General features: G+C 47.3%; 1 protein-coding gene across 2 annotated transcripts in view; it reads right to left on the bottom strand.

Annotated features, from left to right (window-relative positions):
• Positions 1–11389: 11389 nt before the first annotated feature.
• Positions 11390–17038, bottom strand: part of RAB6A (RAB6A, member RAS oncogene family) — a 100930-nt gene continuing 95281 nt past the window's right edge. For both annotated transcript variants that reach the window (XM_075919572.2, XM_075919573.2), the window contains exons 7-8: positions 15798–15864; positions 11390–11654 (exon numbers count right to left, since the gene is read on the bottom strand). In XM_075919572.2, the coding sequence (XP_075775687.1) occupies positions 11590–11654; positions 15798–15864 (132 nt within the window). In that variant the 3' untranslated portion in view covers positions 11390–11589. The remainder of the gene's footprint in view (positions 11655–15797; positions 15865–17038) is intronic.

Genomic DNA, 17038 nt, shown 5'->3' on the forward strand with positions numbered 1-17038 from the left:
CGTAGGGTTGCCGGATGGTTTCACCTAAAATACCAGACCCCACCATAAAAAGCACCAGGAAAATTAATTTTTGCTGAGTTAAAAAAAAAGGGGGGGGGGCCAGGAAAATTTTGGTTTGCTGTGTCCATCAGGCGCCGAGCCGGGAAAAGCAGAAAATACTGGACATCTTTATTTTCTTGATTTCTTTACCGGACAGAAGGCGCAAATACCAGACACCTGGCAACCTTATGTGGCCCAGTGCTAGATCTGTGCTCCTCACCAGTCCTCCACTATGCAGGGAATAGGGCCAAAGCATAAGGCCCACGCTGATTGCCTCATCCCGGAAGCCATATCCACATGAAACGAGCAGTCTGCTCCCTTCCCATACAGTCTGTCTTCTGCCCAATGTCCTCTAGCCCTTTGCATGCACCAAAGCTTGAGGTTGCCTGTGGGGGTTACTCTGCGTGCTTCGTGTGGCACCTCCAGAATGAACAGAGGTCACACGCAGTGGCTGACATGGTCTCCAGACAGAGGTAGCTAGGAAACCGGGCTTTTGTTTTCAGTATTACTGCTCCTTTAAATGTCTGAGACCCCTCCCTTGGTGCAGACTCAGCCACCCTTGTTCTGAGTCGCTGCAGCTGCTAGGAGACGCAGGCCTGGTCTATGCTGTAGGGGAGGGGTGGGGAACCTTTTTTCGGTCAGGGGCCGCTGACCCACAGAAAAATCAGTCAGGGGCCTCACACAAGAGAGAAACAAACAAAAAAAAAAAACCAAACCCTCGCTGACATGGCACCTGACTGAGGAGGAGACAGACACAATCGCCATGTTCCCCTTGCACGCCGGGGTTTAAGAGGGTCCCGTGTAGTAGATTTTGTGTGCCCCAGCCCTGTGGTGGAGCAGGAGGGGTCTGGAGCGCCACCAATGGCTCCCCAATGCAGGGTGGGGGGTCCTGAGCCTCAGGGGCAGATCCAGGCAAGCTGGGGCACAGGATGCTCAGGCCAGAGGTTCCCCACCCCTGCTCTAGGGCCTGTCCTGGTGATGGTGCCCTCGCTCTGCGGGCAGAACCCGTAACCCCTGTGAGCAGTTGCAGCCTACACTGACTGAAAGGGTCTGAGCCTGGGGGTGAGAACCCCTCCTCTTTGATTCTAATATTGACCTAGTTGTGTCTACACCAGGGGTTAGGGCAGCATTACTCTGGGGGGGAGGGGATTGACTGCATTTTTCACTCCCCTCCCAAGTGCTGTAGCTACATCCACCAGCTTAGCCCAGGCTCCCTCACATGCTCTTGCCTAGGGCCAGGCCTTTCCCTCTTCCTTGTGGTCATTTTTCTGGCTCTAATAAAAGCCAGCTTGTGTGAAAGCAAAGGGCTACTCCGTACCTAGAGAAAGCCTTTACCTTCTCCTTTGCCCTGTGTTTGGGAGACCTGAGCGCATTTCTTTTGTGCAGTTTCTCTGCTTGGGGATGCCCCTAGAAACCCACACTGACCCCACTGAAGGTGTTTGTCCTGGTTTGGCACCGATCGGATGCTGGCCCGGTATTTCCTAGGGGTCGATGCTCGGGCTACAAATCACAGACTTCACGAGCTCCGATAGCTTCCCAGGACCTTAAGCCCAGTTCAGCGGGCCCCATGTTCGAGCATCCACATGCACCGTAAACTGGGTTTGCGATTGTTGGACCTGGTCTTGCAGTCAAGCTAACAGCTCCCTGCTGCACGACCCAGGGCCTGCGAACTTAGGACTGTAGCTTGACCTGCATCCACACTACAGGATGACAGGGCATGGACAGAAGCCACAGGGGGAGGCCAGTTCTGCCTTCCCCACAGCGTAGTCCGACTACCGGGGTCCTGTGTGCTGGTGGGCCAGAGTCAGACTGAGGTGGTGTGGACAGAAGTGAGGCTTGGGCTCTACACTGCATCAGAGCCTGGGCTTAGAGTGCAGTGTAGACACAACAGGTGCAATCAAGACTCTTTATGTAGAAAAACATTGCGCTGGGGGCTCTCGCCCACAGCAGGTCAGTGCTAACCAGCCTGGAGAGGGGGAGTTCCCCGGCTGCAGATGCCAGGGTCAGGCTATCGGGTTATAGAGGGTAGGTTGGCTGCAGAGCGCCAGGAGTAGCTGGGAGTCTGGAAGGAAAGGCGAAGGGCAGGACTTCTTGGGCACAGCGCTCACTGGAAGGGCAGACGTAGATTTCTGCCTATTTGTTTCTACTGTATTTAGGGAGACAGGACTTTGGCTACAGTCTTTGTGCCTAGATTGGAATGCTGCCAAGCCTTTTGCTATTTTTTGATCATTTCAACCAATATTGCTGTTTGTTTTTAAGCATCTTTAAAGATTTTTGTCAATGTAATTTTCACAAGGACAGGAAATGGGGGGGTGGGGGTGGCAGGTCATAATTATTGAATGACCATAGATGCTGAGAGTCAAACAGTTAAAGTGTTAAAATCCAAATTGTTGACAAATATTCAAAGTAACAAGCCTTAAATCAAACTAATAATGACTCAAGCAGCATTTTTCTTACTTTGCCTGGCTGTAAAAGTCTATTATTAAATCAAGGGAAATATTTTGTGTGGGTTTGTGCATCTGTACAGTGAAATCAACATTTACTGATACTATCGAATCCTTCCAATTGCATAAATAAACAAGATCACACCAAAGAAAACCCAGCTTCTATCACGTCATGGAAGCAATCTGTGAAGCATTGAGTGCTAGCTAACTGCTCAGCTCAGAAGGGGCAAGAGCAAAGAAGAGCCATGGATTGTTCGCGTGTTCATAGCAGTGGCCAGTGTTCCCTCTACTCTTTTCCATCAATGTATGGATTTTTTTCCATCCATGTGTGGAATAATTTTATGTGCACAGAGGGATGTGCAAATGTGCACCACCTACAGAAACACAAAGCTCTGTCAATCAGCCAGGCAGCATTTGAATCTCTCCTGAGTGTTCGCACAAGTGCACAGCTTACAGGGAACACTGACTGTAGTACATGCTGGCTCAACTCTGTAAGCGAATTGCTGCCAGGTGAGTGCGCCCAGTGAGGGGGGAAGATTATCTGTGGCGTGTTGCCAGGCCTTGTCTGTGCCTGGTTTGCTGGAGCATAGTATCTTTCTGGGGCAGGGAGTTGCCCCACAAGTCCAAGGGCATCCTGCTGCTGCCCCTTTGGCTTTTTGCATGTCATTCAATAGCAAGATTGCACCAGGCTCGGGAGCTTGCTGGGGCTCAGGAGACCTGGGTTCTCTTCCCAGCACTGCCCCGAGATATCAGGAAGGCACCTCCTCACAACTCCAGCACTTGCAGTCCCTGTCACAGCAGTAGCCAAATACTTCCCAGTTGCTAACACACCTTCTACCTGCACCCCTCCAGGTGGGCAATTCTGTTATCCTCACTGTAGAGAGGCCCATGGAGGCTAAATGACTTGCCCAAGGTCACACACAGGGGACTGTGGCAGAGCAGGAAATGAACCCAGCTCTCCAGAAGCCTCCTCTCCAGGCTCCTTTCCTCTCCCATCCTTTATCTTGTCTATTTAGATTGAATTCTTAGGGACCAAGGGGGACTGTGTTAGTGCAGACATGGCTTGAACTCAGTGGAGGCCTTTCAGCACTTACTTCTTTTGTGCTGCCCAGTGTACACAGTGGTCATTAATCTGGTTAAACAGCAATGAGTGTAGTAAGCAGGCTAAATGAGGGGGGCAACTGAATACCTCTTTTTTCCTGATAAGAGAGTGGCTTCTGCTATTTCACCTAAGGCACTGGCCAGCAGAACGAGGCTTAAACAGAAGCTAAGCCACATGGACCAAGCATAAATCCAGCAGCTGGGACGTCGATTGGTTGCTGCTGCATGTCGGGGCAGCTTGCCAGTGCAGCAGTGGGACGTAGCCCTGTGTAGGAGCAGCGAGAACTTCTTAACACACAGCACTCCTGGACCAGGCAGGCTGCAGCAGTGTGAGCAAGGAAAACGCCTGATGTACTTGATCTCCTGAGTTTAGGGAAACGGGACTTTGTAAACCAACCCAAAGACCAACTTGACTTATGCCATCAATTTCTCCTCCTGCCCGAAACATAGTGCAAAACATTGGCTAATTGCGTGGGCACAATGGGACAAGAATACAAATAAAGTCAGGATGAGGATTAATCCAACAGGGACAAGGCATCACCGGTGGCTAATTAGCATCTCAGCAAAGACAGCCTCCAAAATGAAATAGCTGTGACGTTCTAGGACTAAAGATTCAGCTCAGCTGCAGCTTTCTTTACGCACCCTTCCAAAGAAATTACTGCTCTGAATGTAAAGCAGCAACATCCCCTTATCAAATGCCAAGATCAAATTGATGCTGTGTTGCAGCAGACACGGTGGCCCCAGGATATTAAAGAGATGAGCCTGGTGGGGTAACGCGGGTGAGACACACAAGCTTTTGAGCTCACACCAAAGAACTTGCTGTTGTGAAAACCTGTCTCTTTCAACAACAGAAGCTGGGTTAGTAAAAGATAATACCTCCTGGGCTAAGATCAAATCTTCGTTATTTCAATCGCCCTTCACTGGCTGGGATAAGCGATGGCAAGGTCAGACTGTCTGCGTCCTATGTTTATCACCTCCAGCGAGGCCATGTTATCACCTGAATATTCTGGAGACAGAGACATCCCAGCCATGTTGGCCCAGATTGACATGACATGATGCACAAGGAAAATAGAGTGATTTAAGTGCTTTAATTAGCAGCAACTTTAATCAAGCAATTGACACAAGCAAGCAGCTGCTGCTGTTCCACCCCATCTCTCCCAGTGGCTGACAATAAGACCCTTTCAACTGCTTTCATTTAAATGCAAAGCCTGGAAAACAGGTGGTAGTGCTGGAAGAACCTAGTTGGGAATCTTAAATGGCATCCAGGAACTCCAAAAATACTTAGCCCTTGTAATGATGAGCGGAAAGAGGTTCTCAGCTTGAGCAAAGTCAGAATCAACATTGCATTGTTATACTGGTGACACAGGAGTCACGATATTGGATCCACCCACACTATTGGGTCCACATTCACAATCCCGTTTGAAGTGTTGAAGTAAATTGAAATGATTCACTGCAATATTTTGATTGTCATTTGCTGAAATTTTATTTCTGGACCCTCCCAGGACTCTAATCGACAGACCAAAGCCCCGGGTTTGAGTAAGCTGATACACTGTTACGTGTTTCCCTTGATCACAAAATTATCCAGCCTCCTTTTAAAATCCAGCTACAATAGCTGACTTGCATAAGCTCCCCTTGGAATGAAGTCCCCATATACACACTACATGTACCCTGTTGGGGGTAGAGGAGAAAAAAAGTTCCTTTCTCATTTAAGATTTTTCTTCACTGTGGAATAGCAGAGCTAGAAGCTATAGTCTAACAATGTCACAGGAGGGAACTGAGTGAGCATCTGGGCCAGGCATATCCGGTTTTCCTAACACTGAACTCTTCTTTATAAATCTATGCTTTGACCTGCCAGTCTCCTGTGGGTATCCAGTCAGTACATACAGGCAGTCCCCGGGTTACGTACAAGATAGGGACTGTAGGTTTGTTCTTAAACTTAAGTCAGAACTGGCGTCCAGATTCAGCCGCTGCTGAAACTGACCAGCGGCTGACTACAGGAAGCCCGAGGCAGAGTTGCTCTGCCCCGGGCTTCCTGGAATCAGCCGCTGATCAGTTTCAACAGCAGCTGAATCTGGACGCCTGGGACAGAGCAGCTGGGGCGCTGCGGGGACCAACCAGGCAGCACCCCAGCTGCTCTACCCCAGGTGTCCCCAAGTCAGCTGCTGCTGAAACTGATCAGCCGCTGATTCCAGGAAGCCCGGGTCTGATTCCTGTAGTCAGCCGCTGGTCAGTTTCGGCAGTGGCTGACTTGGGGACGCCTGGGGCGGAGCAAGCACTCCTCGACGCTACTGGACCAACCCAGCAGCACCCCAGCTGCTCTGCCCCAGGCGTCCTGATTCAGCCGCTGCTGAAACTGACCAGCAGTGGCTGAATCAGGACGCCTGGGGCAGAGCAGCTGGGGTGCTGCCGGGTTGGTCCAGTAGCGCCGAGGAGCAGCGCTGCAGAACCAACCGGCAGCGCCCCAGCTGCTCTACCACAGGCATCCGTGAGGAAAGCCTGGTCTGCTGGGGGGGGGGCACAGCTGGTGTGCCCCCCCCAGCAGACCAGGGAGACGCGGGCAGTGGGACCGAGACGCGCCTGGTCACGCTGCCCTGGTCCTCCGCGGCTTTGCTCCGTGTCTCCCTGTTCTGCTGGGGGGGGGGGGGGGGGGCAGCAGACCAGGGAGACACGGAGCAATGCCGTGGAGGACCCAGGCAGCGGGACCGCGGCGCGTCTGGGCGGTCCCACCGCCCGCGTCCTCTGGGGTGAGAAAAGCCCCGTTCGTAAGTACGGATCCTACATAAGTCGGATCCGCGTAACTCTGGGACTGCCTGTACTTGTATTTGCTCCTTCTGATGCAATGCCAGCCAGCAACCAGCAGATGGCACCATGAAAAAGGCCTCCCAAAACAGCTGTTCAAAGTGTTGCGGTGTGGCATGTAACCCAAAGTCTGGTCATAAAAGGGGAGACTGTTGGCAGCAGGGCGCTTGCACAGGTCCTCAAATTCCTTCCCCTTGGACGTGGGTTTAGACCATTAGCACAGAGCACGCACTGTGGCACAGGCCTAGGATCAAATACACAGACTCAGTGTATCTTCCTGCTGCAGGGGTTGTTTTCTTGCCGAGTTTAACGCTGGTGAAACGGGCCACAGGGGATTGGATTTGCCTACAAACTTGGGGAAGTGACAGAAGCCCTGCCCACCAGAAAGGGTAGTTAGTGGTGTGGGTAGGGCACCTAACAGGTAACACCAAAGGTTTTGTGGCAGCACAAAACTCCCAGTCACATGTTCAATAGGGGAAAGCTTTATCTTTCAGCCTCCCTCTATCACAGCACCGTTTGCCAGCCCTCAGTCCACTATGCAAGGATGCCACAGACTATCTTGGCATTTAGACAAGAGGGCCGCAGCTCATCAGATACTCAGATTCAGGACTTGTTACTGGCCGTCCCGCAGAGCTGCCGCACACCAGATCACAGAAGCCCTGGCAACTAGGAGGAGGAATTCCTCCTGTATTAGGAATTCCTGCGCTAAAGGCAGGCAGGCTGAGCTCAAGGAACTAGGATGCAAGAGCAAGGGAGAGTCAGAAAGTTTTAGATGCCCCAGCCAAGGACTCCTCCCTCTGCCACCACTGGGAAAGCCAACAGGAAACATAGCAGGTCCCAGAAGGCAATAGTTACACAGTTGGCCACAGCTTATTGAAATATCAATCCACGGGCTACAATCCTGCATTAGAAATAGGACAGCATCGGAGTTTGGCTACCCCTCCAGCCAGACCAGGTCTAGAGCTCTCAGCCCCTCTACAACTGCACTCAGCGTTTCCTCCTTCCTTGCCAAGATACCCAAATGGCTCATTGCCCGAGGGCACCCACCAAGACTCGCTCCACTGCCTTGTGAAAGCTACCAGGAAACGGGAGCGCTGTTCTTGGAGAATCGGTGGCTAGACAACATTTCATTGTGTGCTTTGGGGACACTGAGCCAATGAGTGGATGTGTCAGGCACAGGCAGGCAACGACAAGCGTGCCAGGCAATTGCTCACCCCTGCCCTAACTGCTTATGAAATTCTAACACATTTCTCCCTCCGTGGTCTTGGCTAGTGGTTGTCAACCCTAAATGTAACAGCGCTTCAGCATTTTACTGCTGCTGCCTCACCATGCAGTCTCACCACCACCATCTCTACGGGGAGCAGAGGTCGGCTGAAGGAGGTGCCTATTTCTGTTCCTGCATCCATTTATGCATTCAGGCAGAGTTCCTCTGGGTAGTGTCCACTGGCTCCCTCCATGCTTTTGGGCTCTCTGCTCAGTGTCCCCTTCTGGTTCCCTTGTTTTAGCCTTTTGACCTCCCTGCCTACCCATTTTGGTTTCTTTTAATTTGGTGCCCATAACTATTTGGCTTCCTGGGCTCAGTGGATCCTCCTTTAGCCATGGGCAGGCATTTCCTGGATCCCAATAGGACTACCCTCTTTATTCTTGATTAGAGTGGGGCCTACGAGCAGGATCTACACAAGCAGTCACAGCTTCCTCTCCTTTTTGCACACCCCTTCACAATACCCCATCTAGCAGCTACTTCTGGGATGTCAGGGTCTGACCAATGGGAGGCCAGACATAGCAACAGTCTCTGGTTTAACACAGACACTGGCCACCAACTTACCTGCCTGAGGGATTGCTATTTTCCTTTACAAGGGTTTTAAAACAGAAAAGGGGAGATTACGGCTTGCCAAGGTACCAGCGGCCACCAGCTGCAGGGGAAGGAGAGAGAAAGAATGACTGCTATAGCCAAGAGCCAACATTGCAAAGGCTGCTCTTGTTTGTCCTACGTGACGTGAAAGTGATGCTCTTTGTGGACTTAAAGCTTAGATTGGAGAGGATCTCATGGACACATTAAGCTTACTTTGGGGGGAGGAGATAGCTTGAGATATTTTCTTGTTCCAAGAGAAGAGATCAAAGCTTCCTACTACATATAGAGATCATTGAGACCCTTCCTACCCCCGCCCCACCACGTATATTTACTGACGTCCTTACAGAAAAGAGCCATCAAAGCATTCCAATGAGACAGGTATTTATTTAGTTCAAGCGCTAAGGAGTTTGGTTTATATTATCAAACAGAGTTGAGGTACCAGTGACATTCCAACATGACGAGAAAGAACCTTTCCCCCGCCCTTTTACAATTTCTTTAGCTACTTTCCATCAAGACAAAAATAGTGAATAATGGATAGTTGCAGAAAGTACTGTACATCAAGCCAGAGTGGAAAGGGGACAAGAAACAAAGTGGAAATTTTTACCATTTTAAAACCCTATTTACAAACGAGCCTGTTATCATAGGTCAACTGGAAGCGTGGATGGAGCAAAGAAAATCTAAGCAGCTTGGAATGAGGAAGCATTGTACATTCCCTAAACATTCTGCTTCCATGTACATTATCAGAGACTTCCTTTCACTAAAAAAAGGGGGTAGTATTGGAACATGCATTGGGAATTATGGAAACAATGACTGCAGTCAGTGGATGCAGGGACAAATTGCATTACACACATTGGCTAGTCAGGGGTATGTCCTGGGCTCAGTAGGAATACACCAACAGCAGCTGAAAATGTTAAAAACATGAGTTGTCCTGGTTTATACCACCACAAAGTATTTACAATGTTCAAGACTCCTTGAGGTCAGGTTCTACTACTCATGTTCAGGCAAAGACAAGTTCTAACGGGCTGATCTTGCAAGCCCTTATTCAGATGAGCAGTCTATAGTGTGCACAAGTAGCCCCATTAAAATAAGCACAGCAACTCAGCTGAGAAAGGACTACTTGCTTGAGTCGTCATCTGACTTGCCTGCCTAAGACTAGCTTGTCAAACGCTTCAAGGTTAAAAGTGCAGAGCAACAAGCTGCTTTAAAACCTCCTGTTCTGGTGTTTTCCTTGTACAGTATTTTATGGAGGCAAAAATGCTGCGCTGGTTTACAGGAATCCAAACTATTGAACAGAATTGCTATAAGAACCCAAGCCAAAGAAAACTGAATATTAAAAGCAGCTAGACGGGGTTTTTGTTTTTTGCACAATAAAGGCGACTAAATACAGGAAAAGTAGCCAGGTTTTCCTCTCCGCATCAGCTTCTTTGAAATAAAGAATATGATCCTTCATCATATTTCACTGATGTTTATTTCAACACATGCCACGTCAAAAAAATCGCCTTTAATATTGCATTATAAAAGCACTTTACATCTCATTTCTGCCTTTAATGTTAAGTTATTGGTATGCAGAGTTGTTATAAATCCAGGGCAGGTCACGATTTGACATTTTACTCCAGAATGCAGAATTTCACACCTTCTCTGAATATTGCCAGATAACAGCAGTGGGGAAGGGGGCATTATCCCCTTTCCTCCCCCCATTTGGTTATTTTCAGTGGGAGAAAGGAAGGACTTTGTTGATTAAGTGACACTCATAAGTAGACTCAGGAATTTTTTCCTGCACTGTAACTCACCAACACTTCCTGCAAACAATGTATTTACAATTGTGTTTATTAACTGACACAGCAAATTTCACACAAGGACTAGTAAAGATTACGAGGGTACGCTTCTAGTGTATTGGTTTCTCTGTGTTTCTTGGGTGGCTACATCTTGCAACACTGGCAAAGCTCTACAGCTATTCCTCAAAAAAACAAAAAATACTGAAAATAGTAAAAAAAATTAAGCCAAGAAATAAATATAAAAGAAAAATGGTTAATTGTAGCTTAGTTAAATATAAAACTAAATTATTAGCTATTTAACCAAACTATACAGATCTAATGAAAAAACTAACACAACTTGGAAGACCCAACATAAAAAAATGCTAAAAATTAAAGGCATGTGTCTGCATAATCGTAAGTTTCTTCCAACTTATTAGAATTCCCTTCTTTGTTGCGTAGGATCTTTCAATTCTAATTATGTAGGCTCAAAAGTAAACACCTCCCGCCCCCTTCCTCAGTTTAGTTAGGACCATGATAAGGAAAACCGTGTGCTGTTCTTGAATCAATACACCCCATATTAACTATAAATTATTGTAATGTTGCTACTTGTTCCATCAAATGCTGTTTTGTCTTTCTGCCAAAACTGGACATGTCAATTAACAGATACAAATTTGGTTTTAGGGCTAATGCTACACTGTGTTTCAAAATTCCTTTTTTAAAATTGCTTTTCTCTCTGACACAATAGCCAAAACATCACATTCCAATCTCTCAAGTAGTAATTTCCTTGACTGGAGTTCTTCATAAAAAATGCTTTTAAAACTGCAAATCCAAGACATCGGTTTACTTTTCTCCTGCAAAAGTGTTTCTTTAGTACATGGGGTCCTCCCCCAAAGCGCCATTTATCAATATCAGAAAGACACTTTAGTATTGCTGGGAATGCTTTCTTGGAAATTTGACTCTGCAAAGACTAAAAGTCTCAGTAGCCTTTTTCAGCATCCCAACCCTGCTAAAATGTCAGGTTTCCAAAATGTTTAAGCATTTCAGCGTAGATTATTATAGCTTTTGTTCATTTGTTTTATATGGAAAAGGTAGCATCTAACTCTTAAGGATATGCCAACTCTGCCTCTCTTTTGTGGTCTCACCATTTCCAGTTTGATAGAGAAATCAAGTGTGTACAGTGTATGTGTTATTCTGCATATACTTCTTGACTAACTCCATTCAAAACTTACTTGATTTCCATCATTTCAAAGTGCAATATCATAACATATTAAAAAAGGAACAAATATTTAGAAACGGTACCTATCTTGTTAAAGTTATAACTGGAATATACTGGAATATTTTGGCTTTATTTTTTTTCCTTATAAATAGTGAAGACACTGACATTTTCTTTTGTGTGTGCGTGTGTGTGTGTGTGTGTGTGCGCGCGCGTGCGCGCTTGTGAAGCTAATAGATCATCTCCACGAGACAGCCAGCAACGATGAATTGCAATACGTTATTACTGAGGGGACGGTTCAAGCCAATATTCACACCGCAGTCAATGAAGAGTAAAGGGAGGGGAAGCAGTGATGTTCTGGAGAAAGGTGAGAGAAGCAACATGGTATTAGCAGGAACAACCTCCTTCACTGACGGGCTGCTCTTGAGGCTTTTCCAGTTTTATGTCAATCACTGGAAGAAGTAAGTTAAGGCAAACACATTGGCACACTCCCCTTTTGGCATTGCTCAGTCCAAAGCTAGCCTCCTGCTGAAAACAGGAGCCAGCAACGATGGTTGGCAGTCACCCTCGTTCTGCCACATTTCTCTGCACTGCATCTAGGTGGGGCTTTCGGCTGGCATTTTCAGAGGAACACAACACATCAAGCCTAACATGGTGCAGCTTCTGGGAGCTGCTTGAGATAAGTGCCACTGGGAGCCAGCCCCCCCGTATGCCTCCCTCAACCACACCAACTTCAATCCTCCTTCCTGCCTGCCAAATTCCTTGGTCTGAGCCCAGAGCCCCCTTCTGCACCCCAACCCCCTCAGCCCTAGCCCCAACCCATAGCCACAGACCCAGCCGGAGCCCTCACACCTGTCATGTCCCAACCCACTGCCTTGGTCCAGAGCTGCCGCGCCCCCCCCCCCACACCCTGAATTCGTTTCTGGTCTCACCCCAGATCTCATACCCCTACCCCCGAGGCAGCTCAGTGAAAGTGATGGTATGAATGGGGTATGGCCTCGGTGGGGCAGGAGTGCCTGGTTGTGTGGGAGTAGAAAGTTGGTAACCCTATTTTAAAGAAAGTTTTCCACAGCCTCTCACTGCCACTGCAGAGCCCGAAGGCAATAGGGTAAGGAGAGCAGATGCTTCTTGGCAACCCTCACTACTTTCTGCTGCTCCGAGCACTCCCCAGCCTCAAAGAAAAAGGTTCCCTCAATTATCACTGCACCCACAGCACTGTACCCAGGGGGCTGTGTGGGGCAAAGGGATGTGGCAGGCGAGAAGAGTGATAAGTGCCCAAAAAGCTAGTGAAAGTAACCGCAGGCTCACAGTGGGAGAGATGGTAACTTGGCTTTTGCCACAGAATGTCCAGTCCCTCACAAATGCTTGCCCAGAAACAGGCGACTATCAGAACTGCAATGAGGGAAAGAGGAGTATCAAAATGAGGATTTTAAGGTTCAGACTCTCAATCTGCAGGTTCAGGAGGGCCCTAGAGGCACTGTCACAAAACCTTTACCATTGGTTTTGTCCTTGATGAGAAAAAGGCAATTTCCAAATTCACAGACAAGTACATGCAGTTAATTATACTCGCAGCATCCACTTCGTCACCACGAACCCTACATGCACTAAACGCAGTAATGAGTCTTCAGTCAATTCATGATTTCCTAGAGGAGTTTGGTCTAATTCCCATACCCATCATGGGATTTTAGGCATTTATCCTGCCACCCTGAAACTAAATTAATTATTTGCTTTGGTCTTCATGGCTGAGGATAATGGGGAGATTCCCAAACCTGAGTCATTCTTTTTAGGTGACAAATCTGAGGATTTGTCCCAGAATGAGGTGTCATTAGAGGAGGTTTTGGAACAAGCAGATAAACAGTAACACGTCACCGGAACCAGATGGCATTCACCCAAGAGTTCTGAAAGAACTCAGAAGTAAAACTGTGGAACTATTAACTATGGTTTGTAACCTGTCCTTTAAATCAGCTTCTGTACCTAATGACTGGAAGATAGCTAATGTGATGCCAATATTTAAAAAGGGCTCTAGAAGTGATCCTGGCAATTACAGACTGGTAAATCTAACATAAGTACCAGGCAAATTAGTTGAAACTATAGTAAAGAATAAAATTGTCAGACAAATACATGAACATAATTGTTGAGGAAAAGTCAACATGGTTTCTGTAAAGGGAAATCATGCCTTACTAATCTACTAGTGTTCTTTGAAGGGGTAGAATACATGTAGAATAGCGATTTATTTTGAAGTTTGGGGCTGCATAGACTGTGCTAAATTTCAAAATAAGCTATTTTGAAATTACCTCGAAATAAGCCACGCAATTTGCTTAGTTCGAGGTAAGGGTGCAGTGTTGACACACCCTAAGGCTCTGGCTCCATCATTACAGCGCACCCACAGATGACAAGCACAATGTAGAACACAAATCCCTAAACATGCAGATTCATGGCAGCTCAGCACACGTCTCAGAGGATTCGGCTCAGGTAATTCAAGGTGGCATACAGTTCATGCAGCTGGTTGCCCCAATGATCTATACTTGCGGAGGAAGTTCTTGGGAAGGAGATAAATGGGGTAAAGTAAAAGTCAGCAAGAAACAAAGAACTGAAGAACCCATTGTTACAGATCTGTCTTGTTTTGATTCTCTAAATCCTCGCACAGTTAAGAGAAAGTTGTTTAATAAAGAGGCTTAAAGCTACAGCTCTGCCAACACTATGCAGATCAGTTCTGGAGCAAGAAAGCCTGATGATTAGCCCAAGTTCCTTGAACCCCACATGGTTCTGTAAGTAATAGGAAATGGAAAAAATCTCATTGCTGGTCTTGACCCCCTCAACAGCAGAGGAGACACACAGCGGCAAGTTGCTCTGCTATCTGCACTCTGCAGAAAGCCCAATGGAAAGTGGCTTTATAGCTCTCACATTTGGAGACAGGATACAACTCCCTGATGGAGGCAGCAGGAATCAATAGGAGCTACTACAGGCAAGGACTGAGTTCTGACACTGTCCTTCTCAATAATAAAATAGGCACTGATTAGCCTGTCAGCTGTGTGCCGCTGAGAAAAGGTCCTTGAGTAATCAAGTGCGTGCTACACACAGAAAGCCCAGGATTTAATAGATGCAACTCTCAGCTGCTAAAATCATGGCTTTACAGGATCGTTACTCTACACCCGACAGGCTAACTTTCTGCATTCCAGGTATGCTTTCTTCCAGTTCTAGCATTCCTTTCCAAACAGTGCTGTAGAACTTCCCCCTCACGCTGCCAGCTGGTTATTTGAAACAGATTATCCCCTAAATAACCTCCCCTTTATCTTCCACCCTCTTTCCAACAAGATCTAGCTCTGCTGTCATCTCTTCACCTTCTCCACTCCTGCGTCCTTGTCATCCACATTGATCCTCACCTCCTCTCATCCCCTAGCACCACCCACAATAACCCACCCACTCCCACTTGAATGCCCTCTTTCTCAACCCTGCCCACTCCTTTGGCTTCATCCCCTTGAAAAATGCATGCTCATGTCCCCCATACTCAGGAGCCCACCATTAGCCCTTTCTCCAATTACTGCACCATCTCCCTTGTTCCTTGCAGTGTCAAGAGAAGCAGAGATAATGGGGGAGCAGAAGCAGAGGTCCCCAGATGTGGTCAGGAAGAGGACAGACCTTGGTGTTTGTACCTGAGGGGTTATAGATGGTGTAGAGTTTGCTAATTGTACCCAGCTTCTCAAAGCCTCATCCTGTCTTGACTTCTGTGACTATCAGCGGGAACTCCTACATCTGAGCAAAGCACCTCTTGTGGAAATCCCTTTATGCCCCTTCTCCAAGGGACTCCTGTAACAGTATTCCCAGCCTTTCCTCTCTATGCTGAGTGATTTTTATTGCATGCTACTTGGAAACACACATAACATGCCTCCATTCAGCGACCATCTCAGCTGAAGCAGTATGATTTTTGGCCATGTTCGGTAGGTCTTTCCTCCTAAGCCCTCTGCATTCTTTACGTACTATATAGGCCTATATCCTTCAGTCAGTTTGGCACCCAAGTCTTGCAGCTTCATCCTCTATAAAACAAGTCTTGGATCCAGATCACAAATGCTTCAGGGCCCTACCTTGACTATTGCAAACTCCTCCTTGACATCTAACCTGTTCAAGATGCTGGACTAAGAATTCTCTGGCCTGTTGATCTGTGTCACCCTCCTTTGAATCCTCTTTCCTGACACATTAAATTCAAGCCTCTTGTCCTCATTTCCAACTCTGATCATCCCTGTTTTTTCACTCGTGTCCCTGCATAACCCTCCCACCTCTGCTGATCCCAGGCTCAATACCTCCCTTGTTCTCTTTACAGCTTGTTCCACAAGTGGCCTTGCAATTTCTTCCATGCTGCTCCTACAGCATGGAACATCTGCACTGAACTAGTCTGTAAGGATCGTATCTTTCCTCAGCACACACTTTGGTGATGCTCATAAGCAATCAGCCCAGTAAAAACAACTAGGCAGGGTCCAATTTTATATTTATACCTCTCCCTCCCCCATCCTGTATGTACTCAGGGATTGCAAGTCCCCATTGGGGAAAGCACCTAGCTGTACAGCCACAGAATTATGGCTCGAACAAGTAAAGGATACTATCTTCTCTGCTTTTGTCCTGTGTGCTCTCCATTCCAGGCAAGGCAGCTGCCACACGTCGGAAAAGCTGCAAAAGAGAAAGGTAAAAGAAAAAACTCATTACACGAGTAATGACATTTGTGACAAGGTTCCAATTCTGCAGGACACAACGGAATGACTTCATACGTGTTTGTGTACTAGCTCAAGATCTGTACTGGTTAGAGTACAACACCCAGAGTAACCTTTGAATCTCGGACACCAGAGAGGACACGTTCTTGTTAACATTGGAGGTTGAATTAATTGGACACAGTTAAACAATCCATTAGTGTCTTTGGAAACGAAGAACTTATTGAGAGAGACAGGCACTCCAGAGTTCCAATCTTTGTTGTAGCACTGAGCACTTATTTGCGGGATGAGGTTCCCCGGGTGTAACCTGAGGATTCAGATCCTCACTAGACAAATGCTAAGTTCTAGAATGAGGATGTAGGCCTCGAATGTACAGTGAATCTGGCTCTGGCCATGCTTTGAGAGATACTTGTTTGTCTTTTCCATTTATGCAGAATTCAGCCTCTAATTCATACCTGCCCAAACACATTGTCATTGGTATGTTCAGCTACATGGTGTTTTAAAATGAGGCACTATGTCAAACCTACCTTTTCCCTCTTCTGTGCATTCTACAATTAGTATCTTTCCTATAATGTGGAACTCGGCTTTGCGCAGTGTCTGCCAGATAGCATTTCTTCAACCCTCTGGACAAAAACCTGCAGCCTTTTACCACCATAAGTCTATGCCACCAATCCCATTCACAATTTTGCTGTCAATAAGCTTATTTCCCAAGGAGTTCATGTGTGACATAGGAAATATTTTCCTCACACTGTGGCATTCTGATATTTTTCCACAGGAGAATCATGCAGCGAAGGATTGTGGCTTTGCTGAACAGTGTTCTCTCAGAGAACCAGGGAGGTAAGCGACTAATCAACTTGTCGACTATCTGATAAGCAAAGACACTGGTTGACTTGTCACTTCCCCCCACCTTGTTGCCTCTTTCAGAAAGAGGCGGGGAGGAGAGGGGGGAGTAGGTGGGGAATAGAGAGGAGGGGATACGGGGGGAGCCAGCTTAAAAACCAGTTCCCCACAGCTCCAGCTGCACAGGAGGGGGCAGGGGCGGAGTTCCACTTTTGAAACGTACAAGAGTCCTTGCTGGGGCTCTTGTACATGTCGAAGTGGAAGCACTATATTGAGCCTGGGGCCAACAGGGGATT

The sequence above is a fragment of the Pelodiscus sinensis genome, chromosome 1, assembly GCF_052426305.1.
Source record: "Pelodiscus sinensis isolate ZL-2025 chromosome 1, ASM5242630v1, whole genome shotgun sequence".
In the NCBI taxonomy this organism is placed as follows: domain Eukaryota; kingdom Metazoa; phylum Chordata; order Testudines; family Trionychidae; genus Pelodiscus; species Pelodiscus sinensis.